This window comes from Nothobranchius furzeri, chromosome 15 (assembly GCF_043380555.1).
Source record: "Nothobranchius furzeri strain GRZ-AD chromosome 15, NfurGRZ-RIMD1, whole genome shotgun sequence".
Classification (NCBI taxonomy): Eukaryota; Metazoa; Chordata; class Actinopteri; order Cyprinodontiformes; family Nothobranchiidae; genus Nothobranchius; species Nothobranchius furzeri.
In genome coordinates, this window is record NC_091755.1 from 36,776,378 (window position 1) to 36,792,858 (window position 16,481).

At 43.4% G+C, this 16,481-nt stretch overlaps 1 protein-coding gene across 7 annotated transcripts in view; it reads left to right on the forward strand.

The window, feature by feature from the left end:
- Positions 1 to 1,136: 1,136 nt before the first annotated feature.
- Positions 1,137 to 16,481, forward strand: part of LOC107390374 (ankyrin repeat and SAM domain-containing protein 1A) — an 87,210-nt gene continuing 71,865 nt past the window's right edge. For all 7 annotated transcript variants that reach the window (XM_015967032.3, XM_054745728.2, XM_015967030.3 and 4 more), the window contains exon 1: positions 1,137 to 1,398. In XM_015967032.3, coding sequence (XP_015822518.3) covers positions 1,229 to 1,398 — 170 coding nt within the window. In that variant the 5' untranslated portion in view covers positions 1,137 to 1,228. The remainder of the gene's footprint in view (positions 1,399 to 16,481) is intronic.

Sequence of the window (16,481 nt, forward strand, 5' to 3'; positions counted from 1 at the left end):
GAGACCCATTCTGCTTTTAACGGGCTCTGAGGCTGGAGCTGGATGCATCCCAAAGGGCATGCCTCTTGAAGCAAACCTGCTGAATATCCTCCATTGATTGCAAAAAAAAAAAAAAAAAGACTCCTCTCTCCAAAAAACCAACTGAAGTGTGTGAAGTTTACATATTTTACCCATCTGCCTTCTTTGGCAACACCGCCACCTTACCTTAACACTTTTAACCCTTATGGCTTCATTCAGCTGATCCCTCCAAGCAAATGATCTTCTGTTGAACTTTGTCCATCAGGAGTAATGGGATCCTCCTGGGAGTTTTGAAAGGGAATCATTGGACACCTGGTTTCAGTTTAATGTCATATTTCACAGTTTAGGGACAGGACGTCTGACACCAACTCACGCATGAATAAGCTTTCTGTGATCTTTTTTTCTGTACATTTCAGCTTTAATCACCACACTTCCTTGCCTAGAAATATAGATAGTCCGACCGTGGCAGAAGCAAGACGATTTTTCTCTGCATAGATGAATAGGATGGCCTGCCTCTTCCTCCTCTGCAGTGGCACAAACACTCCTTGGTAGAGTAGAAGTATGTGCAATCTGCCAGTTAAGTCCTCCACACTTACCGCTGCTATACTATAAAGTAAAGAATATACATTCACGATCCTTTGGGTTTGATAAAATCTCTAAATAAGTCACCCAAGAGTGACGAGCGAAAACCACATCAAGGGGTTTAGATGTGTTCTGTGGCGCTGACGCAGAGCAGCAAAGCGCCGGATGGGACTAAATCACCCGCTGTGACCCGCCGCCATCTTGCTTAGGCACATCCAGCTTGTGTGTGAGTCAGCTCGGGGCGGCGGTGGCTGGGCTAGCCCGTGTGTGTGTGAAAGTGTGTGTGCGCGTGAGTCTGAAGGGTTTCAGTGGAGATGCAGAAAGAAAGGGCTGTTTCGAGGAAGTGACGGACGACGCTCGGAAGGCTGGTCAGAGGAAGTTTGCCCGGTAATGGCTCCGTGCTGCTGAGCGAAACTTTTCCCTCTCGCGAGCAGCGGAAGCATCGTGGATCGGGACAGATCCAGCGGCGGAGGAAGAGGCTTTTGTTTGGTTTCGCCGTTCCGAGGAATAACTTGAGTCTGGGAGAAGGAGCGGGTCGCAGAGGAATTTCACCCCCCATAACCAATCTCCCCCCTTCCCTCCCCCCCTGTATCCCCCCGCGCCTCGGATATTTTCCCTGGGATTAGCAATGGGGAAGGAGCAGGAGCTCCTAGACGCGGCGCGCACCGGGAACCTGGCCGCGGTGGAGAAGCTTTTGTCCGGGAAGCGACAGTCCACCGGCGGCTCGTCTGGGACCGCTGGAAGCGGCACCGGCGGCGGCCACGGCGCCTCCTCTCACCCGCTCTCCAGCCTCCTCAGGTAGGAAGCAGCCAGCCGGCGGCTCTGGTGTGTTCCTGTCAAACACACCATCTAATCTCCAGGAGATGCGTGTTTAGCTCCACCACAGCCCGACCTAGCAGCAGCAGCATGCTCCTTTGTTCAGCCCAGACCCCTGGTGTTCCTCTAATGTCCATAAAAGGCAACTTCAAATGCAACATTCAGCAATTATTCTAAAGCAGAGTTTCCTTTTTAATGGCGAGCTCAATGACCGGAAGTCCTCAGTGGGAGCTCACCTCTGATGTGGTTCTGCCACTTCCATAAAAGCTGCTGGGAAGGTTCCGCTCATCTGTTGATTTTAAGTGTATTTTATTAATATTCTCATCAATAATCCGTAAACCAAGCATGCTGCGTGCAGACAGTCTGACGTGGAGGCCTGATAGACAGAAGAGATGTTGGTACTACTGACTCACTGTTCCATCATCCAGCAGATGCTGGGTTTTTATTAGAGCTGATGAATGGGATGAGTTTCATTTTGTCCTACAGATGTTATCTAAGTTATGAGTTTACAGCTACAGAGGAGATGTATTTTGTCTTTCAGCCCTACACATCTGTATTATCAAAGCAAGAGTATTTTTATATAGTTATTCCAGACAGTAAGCTAAAAAAAACCCATTTGATTGGAGGTGAGAAACACAACCCAGAGCGCCACACAGGTGAACCTTTGCCACACCTTGTCCCAGTGGGAGTCCTGGTGCCTGCCACCTCCATCTGAGGGCTCCATGTGCTGCACTACAGCGTTACTTAGCACACACTGCCAAGTGTGCTCGGTGTAATCACATTAAACCCATCTAATCGAATATCCAATTCAGACACACCGTGCAGTCGATGCTGGCTCACAGTTTCACTCTCAGGTTTGGAGGCAGCCTGACGTGCCCATTGTGTCATCTACTTGAGCAATCAGTGTTTGGCAACGGGAACTCTGGGAAATAATTGGCTAGGCCGTGCAGGAAATGATTATACTGCTGGTAAAAACCTGCTTCCCGTGGACTCCTGATCTCAGTGGGCAGCTGGTGAGACTATCAAGAGTATTGACCACAGGGAGTCAGTGGGGCTTGTTGCTGCTGTGTATGACATTTGATTTAGTGTGCATAATGGAAATGTCAATATGTGTATGGGTGGATTACTAAAGTAGAGCGGACCGAGATTTTGTGTCTTCTGTTTTTTCATTCATTAGAATCTGTGACTGATTCATGGTTGGAAAGTGTCTGCCCCTAATCCGGTCAGAGATTTCTTCTGACCGGAGACTTTCTTTCCTTTTTGGTCAGTTCGAGCTGATGCTAGTTGTAATGTGAGCTGTAATGTTAACTTCCCTTTTCGCATGAATTGTTCTATGAACAGTCATTTGATGAGGCTGTAGCTGCTGGGATGTTTCTAGCTGAGACTGTCGAACATCCTGTTCACCGGCTCGATTCGTCCCCAGGTTTTATGCTACTCTGTCCGTTGGGATTCAGCTGTGCCCTTTGAAGGTGTGCTGTGTTTCCTTTAGATTTTTGGCGTTCCTCCCCAGGAATGGGGTGCGTGTTCGGACTTGCAGTGTTTTCGTAACCAGGCGGTAGTGCAGCTCTGCTCTGTAGGAATTCTGCTTTCCCAGGAGGCCACATCCATCCCACCTGTTGTCGTGGGTTAGTCACCACACCGATGTCGGTCCTTTTTGTTCTGTTAAGCCAGCTAGACTGGCACTCCCGTAGTTGTAAGATCAAAAAGCAGCTCCATGAATGCTGCCCTGTGTTCATTTATCCATTTTTTTTACGTGGCTATCTCGATCACCACTTTTTATTCCAGAGATTTGCAGCTGTGTTCCCTCAGTGATCTTGTCTGGCCCAGATCATCCCAACACAGGCAGCTGCTACAGTCAGACCGGAGGTAAGACCGGCCCCTGACAGGGAGAGTTCCTGCCCACTGAGGGGAGATTAATAGAAGAATGCAGAAAGTCCTGGAGTGGACAGACACTCTGAGAGCTTAGCCAGATGAGGGCTCCTCTCCCAGCTTCACAGCCATCTTCTTTGTCCCCCTGACAAAGCCTAACAGGGTGCTTTTCATATTCATATCAGCCCCCAAACCCCATCCCGACTCTTCTTTATAGGTTTTAGATTTGCTAAGAAATTGAGCATTTTTTTTGGTAGAGCTGGACCACCCACAAAGAGGAGAATACTGATTGAGATTAATGTTTTTTATTGCTTTAGACTAAAACTAAAAGAGCTTTTGCAACGTTTTAAGATGAAGTTAACCTCCAAATATTACCAAAAACCTTTTTTGCAACAGTTTAACTTTATTTTTAAAGTAATAGTTCAACACTGAATGTCGTAGTTAAACAGCGAATGGTAGGGAGTAGGGATGTAAGAAAATATCGCTATGGCAATATATCGTGATATTTTTCCTGGGATTATTACATCGATATTCAAAAGCCGTGTATCTAACTCTTGAAAGAATTTACATGCAAACATTTGTGTATTTTCTTTTCGTTTTGTGCAATTCAATCGCCACCCGCTAGTTGGCAGCAGTGTGCAACGGGTTTTGTTTCCACCGTTGAACTGTAAATCCCTCCATCATGGTTCAGATACTTTATGTTAAAAATGTTACGTATCAGTTTGGACTTTTATTGAACATTCTTACAATAAATTCAGTTAAAAAATTGCTTGCAACGTCTGATTGAATGTATCGCAATATATCGTGATATATCGTATCGTCTCCCCTGTATCGTGATATGTATCGTATTGCCAGAATTTCAAAATACACATCCCTGGTAGGGAGTTTTTTAAACAACCATAGTTTGGAGAAAAAGTGATTACCTTCAGACTGGGTTGAGATGCTAATGACAAGTCTCAAAAGAGCCAAGATCAAGATGAATTACTGCCATATTTAAGGAGACAGTGTGTAGTTTTGACCCTTAATTTCTGGAAATATATATCAAAATGAATGAAATGATGTCCAGTTGTTGAAAAATTTGGTGGCTTCGTAACATATAACCATAAAAATCTGGTCTAAAATACATGGGAGAGGGTCTAAGTCTCTGGGCAACGCCAGATGCTATGTTTCCTTCTAGGGGAACCCATGAGGACAAAATGCATTTACTGATTTTTAAGAAACTTATAAAACTTTTGTCATTCTTAAAGTGACAATGTGTCGTTTTTACCACTAATCTCTGTAAATATTCATCAAAATGTTGTAGTGAATGAATTCAAAGATGCCTTTTGTTGAAAAATATTGGCAGTTTCATAACTTATAACCATAAAATCTGTTCAAAAATACACGGGAGTGGGTCTAAGTCTGTGGGCGACGCCATATTGGATGCCATGTTTCCTTCTATGGAAGTCTGTGAGGACAAAATGCATTTACTGATTTGTAACAAATGGTTACAAAACTTTCACCATTAATAAACATTGTTGTTCTACACATTTACCTCTTCACTCGTTGCCAGTGATGAAAGGGAGTCTGATGTGCTTGTCATTTTGCTAAAGTTTGCACTCCCTGGGGCTTTTTGACCCTAATGGGCATCCCCTTGATGAGGTCTTACTCCAACACAAAAACACTTGATTGCTTGCAATAATTTAGGTATCTACTGCCCTCTATTGCCAGGAAAAATACACACTGTCACTTTAAAGTGCTGTAATCTCACACATTTTACTGTATTTTGTGCAAGGAGTGCCACTTTCTAAGTCTTTATATTTCTGTAAATTTAAATGCACACTTGGCAGTTTTGCTTGCATTTACCACCCCCTAGTGTCCGTTATAAATTTCCTGTGGTCAAGCTAAAAGCAGAACATACCTCCTTGTTGTGCGTTTGTCTTTTTAACACGTTAACAGCTAAAATGTCTTCCCAGTCTTCATTAGTGTCTACAGGAGTGATTAGTCACTAATTGCTTATAAAAGTTGCCTCTATGTAGAAAACAAATGGGTTCTTCTTAACCCTCTTTTTAGAGACCCGGTTGAGAACCAGAGAACTGCTTTGGTGGACAAATCTAAAGGATGTCTAGAATATTTCTGCTTGAATAATTATATAGAAATATACGAGATAGCATTGACACAAACCGCTATGAAGTATTACTGTTGATTTTAGATGGCATCCACATAGTTTATCATTCTGCTGTTGGCTCATCTTTCTGTTTGAAACTGATCTCAGTGTGTCTACATGCGCACTGATCGACATCTAAGTCATTTTAGAATCAGAATCAGAATCAGAAAAGGTTTATTGCCATTGTCAGTGAACAAACAATTCACAAACTAGGAACTTGCTTCGGTACTAACGTGCTACATATAACATGAATAATATAATTAAAAAATAGAATAAAGTAGAATAAAGTAGAATAAAATATAATAAACTAGCATAAAACTTTGCTATAAAAAATGGCAGGTAGAGGTAATTTGGCCGATAACGTGACGTTATGTCAAGTGCCGAAGATGAGCATGGTTGTGGATCTTATCTTATCTTAGGTGGATCTTATGGGAATTAGCTGGGAGTCTTTATTCTGGTTTACATGCACATTAGAAAACTGACCTTTCAAATGAAGTTTGTTCCAGTACAGCAGGCGGCGACATGCGCTCTTTTGTGCCTGCATTCTACCGGTTAGCTTATAGCAACACAAATAGTAAACAAACGTTGGTGGAAGTCAAACAGGGCATTGAAACAGGACATGTGCAATGGCTGAAGGAATGGACAACGTTGCAGCACAGATTATTTGGTACGTGCTGTATTGTTTATTGGTGTTACATGTACTACTTTGTGATGATGATATTATCGGAAGTCCACTTTCGTAAAATGAGCATCCAATTGGTTTGGTTTAGCTGACCCGTTTACATGGATTCCTACCGCATTATCTGGGTGCTTCAACACAAATGGAACCAGTTTGCCTTCAGCAAGAATTGTACGTTTACCCGACGTGACTCTTTTTAGGGCAATGCTTTGGTATTTTTTTGATGCCCATGTAAACACACTGATTGTGTAGGTACTAGTGATGCACAGATATGAACCCTGACCCTAACCAATAACCGATTTTTGCCAATATGATATACTGACATTGTTTTCTAAAATCAGCAGATTTTTGTATAGAATGAAAAGAATTAAAGCTGAATTTACATTATTATGTAACACACATCCCGCACATTTACGCTTCAGAGATGATTACAATCACAGTCACATGACTAAACAAATACACATCACCCGCCCCCACCCCCTACCCCACCCTCTGAAACAGATAAACAAATGGAAACAAGATGGTTGTTAATATCGGCCCGGTTTTATTTATCAGACCGATATGTTAAAAAATACTAACATCTGCCGATATCGATATTGATGCCGAGATGTTGTCCATCCCCAGTAGGTACCTCGGCTCATTTAGGAGTAGTACAGTTCAGTCCGACTTCAGCTTGACCAAGTTGTCTACGTGCATTTTAAAAGTCTGACTTCAGTGGAACTAAAAGGCTGTAATTCCATTTTCTGACGCAGCATGTAACCACGCTGTCTATAAAGACCCATCTTATTGATTATTCCTAAACTTACCATAGAAACCCACTTGAAAAGTTCTGAACAATCCCTTTAAATTCTCAAAGGAGAAGTGTTTCTTTTAGTTGGATGACTTTGTTGACGTTGAAGAGGCTTTGGCCCAGCTCCGGATCCTCCCATCCCATTTCATCCACAGACAGACTCGTGCTGTCAGGCTGCTGTCAGCTGAGAGAATATCGCTGCCTGAGACCTAGAACACAATATGTCCTTATAAACTCCCCAAAAAACTCAAAACATCCCCCTGGCCTCTTTTCTATGAAGACCTGTGTGTACACACGCCCACATGAGTCCAAATGAGTCAGGCTCACAGCAGGCTGCTGCTGCTGACCCCCACGATCCTCTGCTGTGACTCTGAGAAGTTCAAAGTTCACGCAGACTTATGCTAATTGATAACAAGGTAGTATGTTTACTCACAATGGGGTTAAAGCTGAGCAAATGCACGCACCGTGGTGCATCATTTGTTGACCTCTGAACCGCACCCAGGAGGGAACGGTGGTTGCTGTGAAAACTAACACCACCGTGTTGGCATTCCAGAAGCATCTGGGAGTAGGTTGCTCTGTAATGTTTACAGCTCATGTTTGTGTAGTCTGAAGGAGTGCAGACAGGAATGCTCTCGGTGGCCATGTTGAATTCCACATGCACGTTTGCACTTTGTAGTCATCTCCGCATTAAGAGGGTCTAAAAATAGATTTCATCCAAGTGGGTCAGAGTTTTGGTTATTGGTGGGGAGGAGAGCTTCTTTGAAGTATGAAATCTCAAGAACACGCTGCGAAGTAGCCTGGCAAGCCAGACTAAATAAATGTATTATTTAGTCTGGCCACGCTCCATTGACGGCTCTCGGTTGTGGGGCAGGTTCTACCGTTGTCTTTCAAATGATCTCCGCATTCCACTGGACAATGAATGTGACATACTCTTGTTTCACTCTGTTGCATCATCCCACCCACCAGGCATATAGAGTGCCCTGATTGGCCCACAAAGCAGATAAAGCTCTGTGATTTGTTCACTAAGCAGGTAGAGCACTATGATTGGCCCACCATTATGGACCAATCACAGCTCTTTATGTGTTTGAAACCCCTCTAGAGAGCTGTGATTGGCTAGCCAGAATGCTGTTAGGGGCTGCAGAGGTTCCAGTGGAGCGTTGCTAGACCAAACTTTGCAAAGCAAGAATTTGGTCTAGTTCACTAGGCTAGCTGAGAAGTGTTGCAAGAACAGATTTTGAGTTTTATTCTTAGCAGTTAAAGCTGCGCTGTGGAGTTTGGAGAGGGTGCGGCAGAGAGCGCACCATGTGGCTGTTAGAGGAAGTGCAGTGAGCAACATGTGCAATCCTGTGAGGTTCAAACCTATTATCTTTATTTAACTACTTATTTACTCATTTATTAGGGCTGAACGATTAATTGCATATGCAATTAAATCGCGATGTGACAGAGATTTTCTAATCGCAAAGGCGATTTGACTGACAGCGAGTGGTTAGCACAATGCTAATATGCATGGAAAAACCTATTGGGATCCTAATGCTAATATCACATATTACATTCTTACAAATTACGAATTGGGAATGTGCCAAATGATTAAATTTGGAGTCTAATAAACATTCAAATCTGCCATCAATCAAATAAATACAGACAGATATTTTAGTAAAGCCAGAAAACTGTAAGAGACTTTGGGTGTGTCCGAATCCACGGGCAGGATGCTTATGAGTATGGGGCCCTAAAACAAATGACAAGTTTAATTCGCCACACACACACACACACACACACACACACACACACACACACACACACACACACACACACACACACACACACACACACACACACACACACACACACACACACACACACACACACACACACACACACACACACACACAAATAACTGGGACCCACGAAACAAACATGTTCTGGCTGAGTTCTGCCTAAAATGTAATTTAAAAAAACAAATATACAAATGAAAAATGTCTATAAACTGAACCGCTTTAAGCTTTTAAGGTTTCTACGGCTAGTTTTTAACAAACTTACGTCTAAAACTTCGTAGCTCTCCCCATTTTCTCTTTCTGTTGAAAATCCACAGCCGGCACGCAAAGCATGCTGGGATAGCCTTGTTCTGGGAGGATACAACAGACCCGTCCTCGAAATGTGGGCGGAGCGAGGACGCATTTGAGGACGCGAGAATGAGTATTCTTGGAATTCGGACAGTACTTGTCGCCACGCTGTGACGTCATCAACCTCAAAATGCGCTCTTACAAGCATCCTTCCAGTGGAAGAAGAGGCCGATGATGGTTATAGGGGAGTTCATTGCAGAACCAGGGTAATCTTGTGGTCGATCGTGGAAAGTTATGACAAGGACAGTGAGCCAAAATCGGATTGACCTCTGAGGTTTTCCCGTCCCCCTCCCCAGTTCTAAAAAATTCCAAAGACCTGGAGCTTAGCATCATGCATGATGTGCAGCAGTTCAAGCTGTTTGTGTTGCACGACTCTGGGCTCTACCAGGCGGACATGCTGCCCCACAAATCCAGAGATTCAGACTGGAGTTATCAGCATTTAGGGCTGCTTCTGAGGGCCAAAACTCAGCCTGAAACATAAAGAGGAGCGGCTTGGATGGATGCAGAAAAAAGGACAAGAAAGAGCAGCCAGGAGACCCGTTACAATGGAAGTGTATCAAGGCTGTTGCTTATAAAGGTTCAAAGACGCCTGATTACAGCTTGTAACTCCACAGTGAATATTTCACACTACGTCTGTGTTGCAGCAGGAGGTGTGACTGAACTGCATATGCTGTCATAGCAGTCTGTTGGAAACGGGCAGGATCAACAGGATGAGCAGGAAAGATGTTCAGCTTTAAAAGATGGAGCAACACTTAAAATAATGAGTTCATGTTGCTGTGTTAGTTTATGTTGATGAGCCATCTTTGAAATCTGTGTGAAAAAGTTAGCACAGTTGCAATTTTTAAAACCAAACTTGTTTACAAAAATCAACCTTTAACCGAGTCTTTTAAGAAGCTATTTGTACGACTATTAAACCACATGGTGATTTCTGTTCCTTATATTATAAAAGTGACTGCATTTGTGTAAATGTTAAAGAGGAGACATGCAAAATGCAACAATCAACCAACAAGCGGTTGGGGCTGGGGCCTGTCTCCGGCCATGCAGGTGGGGTACACCCTGGACACACAGGACAACCAACCAAGCGCATGCACGCACACGCACGCACGCACGCACGCACACACGCACACACACACACACACACACGTCATGTTTTTGGACTGTGGTGGGAGAGAACCCATGCATGCACATGGAGAACATGCAAACTCCACGCAGAAAGACCCCAGGTCGGGATTTGAACCTAGGACCTTCTTGCTGCAAGGCAAAAGTGCTAACCGCTGCATCACTGTGCAGCCCCAGTATAGCAATGTATTGCAAATTTTTTTTCTGCGATAACATATTGATATTCAAAAGTTGTGTATAAAATGTTTGGAAAAATTTACATGCAAACATTTGTGTATCTTCTTTTCTTTTGGTGCAATTCAAATATCGACCACTAGTTGGCAGCAGTGTGCAATGGGTTTAGTTTCCACCATTGAAATGTAATTCCCTTTGTTATGGTTCAGATACCTCATGTTAACATGTTGTGTATCAGTTTGGACTGTTTATTGAATTTTCCTGCAATAATTTAAGTCTAAACAAATTGCTAATATCGTCTGGCTGAATGTATCCCAATATATCGTTTCGTCTTCCCTGTATCGTGATCCATATCGTATCGCCCAAATTTCACTCTCTAGGTTCTCTAGGTTCACACTGTCCATTTGACCAACCCTTATCCCAGGAGGCAGCTTTAGGTTCCAGGATCTTGCCCAAGGATACTTCAGCATGTGGCCTGCGGAGGCTGCAGTTTGATCCTCTGAACTTTGGATCAGCGGACAACGTTCTACCTTTTCAGCCACAGCTGCCCTGTTTGCTAGTTTTACTGGTGGTGCTCCCATGCCACATGGTGCTGCAGCTGGTCAGGATCGACCCAATCAAGCTGCTGGTGAAGCTGCTGAATATTCCGGGTGACATTCCAAATCTCCTTAGCCTCCTCAGGAAGTACAGCTGCTGTTGAGCCTTCTTCCCCACCTGTGTGGTGTTCATCAAAAAGTACAAGTTCAAAGGAGCAGGAAGGAGACGAAACTTATTTATTATTCAACTAAGACACTATACTCCCAAAACTAACAGCTCTTTAGAGGGATACAAGGTTAATTTGAACCAGCGTATGGTAGGCTGTGCATTTAATCAAGTTTGGTCTTCAGTTTCTACTCTGAATTATCTCAAAAGCTATAAAACCAACTAAAACCGTTTATTAAAATCATTCTGTCCCATTTTGCTTTTAAACCATTCTCTAATGGTGTCATGAACTATGAGTTATGCACCCTCCCCCTTTCAAATGCTAAACTCATGTTTGATTATGTTCTAAAATGTCATTACAAGTAAAGGTTGCAAACAAAAGCAATACACACTGGCCAAACATAGACCTCCATCATTTTCATCTTTAACCTGCACATGCTCTTTGGAGCAGCATCCAGAAATTTTGTTCTTTTTTAAAGGTCATCTTCACTGAAAATACATTTTTTACTTATTATTTCTGATTGTACTCAGTCACTCAGAGTTTAACGTGCAGGCAGATCCACCACACAGCAGAACTCCTTCAGGCTTGTGTTATTTGTGGAGATAAAACGTCTATGTTGCGGAGCAAATGGAGTCAGTAGTAGAGTTGCGTTGTTGTTAGCCAATCAGAGGTGAGATGTCGGTGGGATCAATAAAGTACTATCTCATCTAAAATCTCGTCGTGTTCGGCCACTTTCTCCTCCAGCTAACTTTTCTGTCCTCAAACAGGCTCACTGGAGCTTTTTGCCCCCTGAGTGCGACTTACAAGTAATAGAGACCTATGTAAATGTTTTTAAAATATAGTTAAAGTTGACGTTGAAAGCATCAGTGCTGTGGAAAGAAAACACTTTCTAGGTGCACTAACTCTTTAACTTTATTTCACTTTCTGTGGGGTTTTTGTTGACTTGTGGTCCTTTTCCACTAGCTTCTACTTGGTGCAGCTTGACTTGGTTTAGTCGGGTTCTAAGCCTTTTTCAACAGTAACCAGTCTGTGCCTTCCACCTCTTTTGCAGTCATGGACGTAATTTTCACTTTAGAAGTGGGGGGGACACCGGGGACGGGGGAGTTGGGGGGGGGGGGGGGGTCTTTACAGTATGCTCTAATGGGAAACAGGCTTCAACACAAACGGTTGTTTTCCCTCTTGGTCCTAGAGCTCAACCAGTGTCATTTTAATATAGCGTAATATTGTTTTTGGATGGTAAAAAGTGCAGGGGTCAAAACTTGACTTTGGAAAAAGTGGGGGGGACATGTCCTCCCTGTACCCCCCCAAAATTACGTCCATGTTTGCAGTACTAACATTGATGTGGTTCCAGGTGTTTTAAGCATAGAGTGTATATTTAATATGGGCAGAGCCTCCATAACGTTACTGTAGATTTCTGAAGAGCTGAATTGAAGCCCAGTGGGCCGTTCCAACCACCGCCATCTTGGCCACGTCATGTGTCTTGAGACTTCTAGAAAATAGAGCTGAGAGTAGGGCTGTCAGGGTGGCGGGTGACTCCTATCAAACTCTGATGTAGATACAAGTAGGCTGAAATGAATCATCGAATGATTTGATTCATTAAATTCCTCGATTAATTTTTTTACTGATTCAAAGCTTTGTAAAATGTGCGCACCATAGTCTGAACACATTTTACTGGAGCTCAGTGTTGTAACCTAGGTGCTGTGGAGGAAAACGGGGGACCAGCAAAGACAGAAACCATTGTAAAAGGCAGAAACGGTCCAAAGTTTGGGATCAAGAGTTAATCTACGGGTAGATTGGCTCATGCTAAGCTAGCGCGTAGCACGATCACGAATCACGATCAAGTGGTGTTCAGAAAAAAAACGTGTAAATGATTAAACTCCAGAAGCAGAAGAAAATCCCCACTATCCCATTTATTTGTGATCTCTGCAGCGGTATGGAGCAGAACCGCTGCAGCTACCTGCAGTCTGCTGTTGTTGCTGCTGAGCATTAGCTAGTCTGCTCCACCACACACACCGCAGTAGGTCTATGTACGGCAAGCTGTTGTAGCATGTAATTCACAAACGCTTCTGTATTTGAACAGAATTAAGACTGGATTATGTTTCCAACCCATAGATAGTAAAATAGATATGCCACCATTACATTGTTGCTAGTAGATATTAAATGTTATAATTTCCAGTAGATTACAACTGATCATGTTAATGAAATAATTCAATTCTACTGATCATATGTGAATATATTTAGATATGTTTAGACTAAGATAGTGAAATTTAACCTAAAAATGTATTAAATATAAGCCAAATTTTCTTCCATAAATTATTTATTAATGGGAAACATCAGCTGGGAAAGAGGGAACTGGACAACATCTAATTCCCTTTATCATTTTGTTGTTATATTTTTTATAATTTTAGCAACAGACCACAGTCTCGTTTCACTTGAAACGTCGTCAAATAGAATACTCGATTAATCAATGGACGATTCGATAGAATACTCAAATACTAAAATATTTGATAGCTGCAGCCCTAGCTACAAGCTAACTGAAGCTAATGGAGGCTGGCGTTTGCTTTTAGCCAGAAAACTGGTTAAGCAACTCTGCTGCCCTCTGCCTTCTAGGCTGTAACAACTGTAATTTGAGACTTTACGTTACTTTTGCACTTCGGTGCCCACTTTGCTATGACGGGGCTAACCAACAGAGCTGTTTCTCATTTGTAATGGAAAACTAACCAAACTATGTAGAGTCAAGCCCATTCGAGTTAACCTGGATACGCGCTAATGGAAAAGGGCCACTGTTGATCAAGTTGAAGGTTACGTCAAATAATTTTCTTTCTGCATTTGTTTTGAACTAACATTTGAATGCTAGAATATTTTTTGGAGAAATATTTCATATCAAAACTGCAAAGTAGTACAGATGTTAAAACTGCACAGCCAAAAGGGCAAGAAGGTCACTGGTTCAAATCCTGGCTGCAGCCTTTCTGCCTTGTGTTAGCGTGTTGTTGAGTTAGCATTTTCTTTGAGTACTCCAGTTTCCTTTCAAAGTCCAGGTGTGCCCTGCATCGCTCCCGATGACCACTGGAGATCGCTTACAAGGACCCTAGTGAGGAATAAACAATGCGGATAATGGATTTATGCATCTTTCTTATCTCAAATAGCCCTGCGTGTTTTTGGGGTAACCTCTGTTGAGCTTAGTGTGATTAAACTCATCAGGACATTTAATCATTCTAAAATGTTCCAACTGAACGAAATCAGTGTCCGCAGTCTCTTTAAAAGGTGAACTCTGATCAGTGTTTGCTAACTTGATGAGCAACGGTGTTAAATGACCACATGGTTAGCATTAGCATATGGGCAATTGTATAGCTTTGTGAAAAGCGAGACTATTTTGTCCATCGCCTTGTCCTCAGCAGCCTTGGGGGACTCTGGCAGGTGCTTCTATTTGCTCAGAGATTAAGATGCTGCGATTGACTTCTTGGCAGCCTGGCGTCTGGTTTCAGCACCTGCCAGCAGAATGCATAATTAAGCCATTTTCCCCAGCGGTGGCTGGCATGAGCCAGCCACCGCTGGGCTCAGTGCCCTGGGGTAGGCTGATTCCTGGCAGTGTGGTCACACTGCTAATAGGCTGGAGGAGAAAGCTGTTTATTTGACACTGGATTCATACTCACCTGGGTTCTTATTTGCTTGAAGCCACATCTGGGTTTTCCCCTCATGGTTCCATAATAAACATTTGGCTGTGTTTGCTGCTTCAGGGCAAAGTAGTTGTCTTATGCATTGTGAATTATAGCGGTCACCCCCCAGTGTCTCATTGGGTTTTTTGATGCTTGGATATCAGAAAAAAATGCAGATTTATGTTTCATATGTAGACATCACATCTGCAGAATTGCAACCCCAGAATCTCATCCAAGCTTCATTCCGTTGAGATTCCCTCAGGCAAATTAAGGATTAGCTTACCCTTTCAAACAGGAATTCCTCGTTCAGTTCCCATGAACACCCCCAACCAAATCAGCTCTGCTTTGCCCATTACCCTGCTACGAGTCTAAGCCTCCATCTCTAAGTTATGTTGGTGGTGAGCCGTAGTAAGAGGATGAAGTGGATTCTGGAGCACCAGTCTGACTCATGCCCTCAAGGGCCATGCTGCCCAAAAATCTGACAGGACGAAACACTTGGGCTGCTCTTTGTAGCAAAGCTGAAACACTTTGATGGTAAGAAAATGTGATAAAACTATATGTTGCTCTGCATGTCGGCAATTTACGAGCAACTCGCTATCAGGTACACCTGTTAAGGTGCTTATTAACACAGATGTCTAATCAGCCAATCACATGGTGAATGGTCTGCGTTTGATAAAGTGCCTTCTAGAGTACCCCCAAGAAGCTTTATAACAAAATCAGTCATTCATCCATTCACACACTAGCATTCACTCTCTGTTGATGAGGCAGTGCAATATAGCTACAGCTCCCCTGGGGCACAATGTCAGAAAGAAGCTGGTGCCACTGGCCTCTCCGACCCCACCAGCAGGTAAGGTGGGTTAAGGGTCTTGCCCAAGGACACAACAGCAGCATTCTCTACCGGGAGCCCTGATTACTGGACAACCCTCTCCACCTCCTGAGCTACTGCTGCTCAGTGCATGTAGACATGATGAGCATCAGAACAGAGAAGAAATGAGATTTAATAAGATTGCCTTCTCAGTGGCCTAGTGGTAGAGTGGGCATGGGACTGCGAGATCGAGGTTCAAATCTTGGTCGGGTCATACTAAGGACTTCACAAATGGGACCCAATGGCTCCCTGCTTGACACTCAATTTTACGGTGTTGGATTGGGGGGGTTAAACCACCAAATAGTTCCCGAGCGCAGCCACCGCTGCAACTCACGGCTCCCAATGGGAATGGGTCAAATGCAGAGATGAATTTCTGCAGTTTGGGATGACTAATGGGACTTTTGATTTGGAAAATGGCACAGTAGTTGGTGTTAGATAGCCTGGCAAGCCAGACTAAATAAATACATGATTTAGTTTGGCAACGCTCCATTGACGGCTCTTGGTTGTGGGCTGGGTTCTACTGTTGTCTTTCAAATGATCACTGCATGCTACTGGACAATGATCAACGTGACACTCACCGCAACGGATGTCTATAAACCAGGCAGTCTGCAATTGAAGGTGAAAAGAAATAACTTAAATACATCTGTCTGCTCCTGATTCTAATAACGCACAAGTCCAAATAGTCCAAAATGTATGTAAAAGCCATTTAAAAGGAGCTGCCACCATCTTGTTCCACTATGTTGCATCATCCCGCCCACCAGACAAATAGAGGGCCCTGATTAGCCCACAAACCGGATAAAGTGCTGTGATAGGTCCACAAAGCAGATAGAGTGCTGTGATTGGCCCACCACTGTGGACCAATCATAGCGCGCTATAGGGCCCTGTAGAGAGCTGTGATTGGCCAGCCAGAATGCTGCTAGGGAGGTTCCAATGGAGCGTTCCTA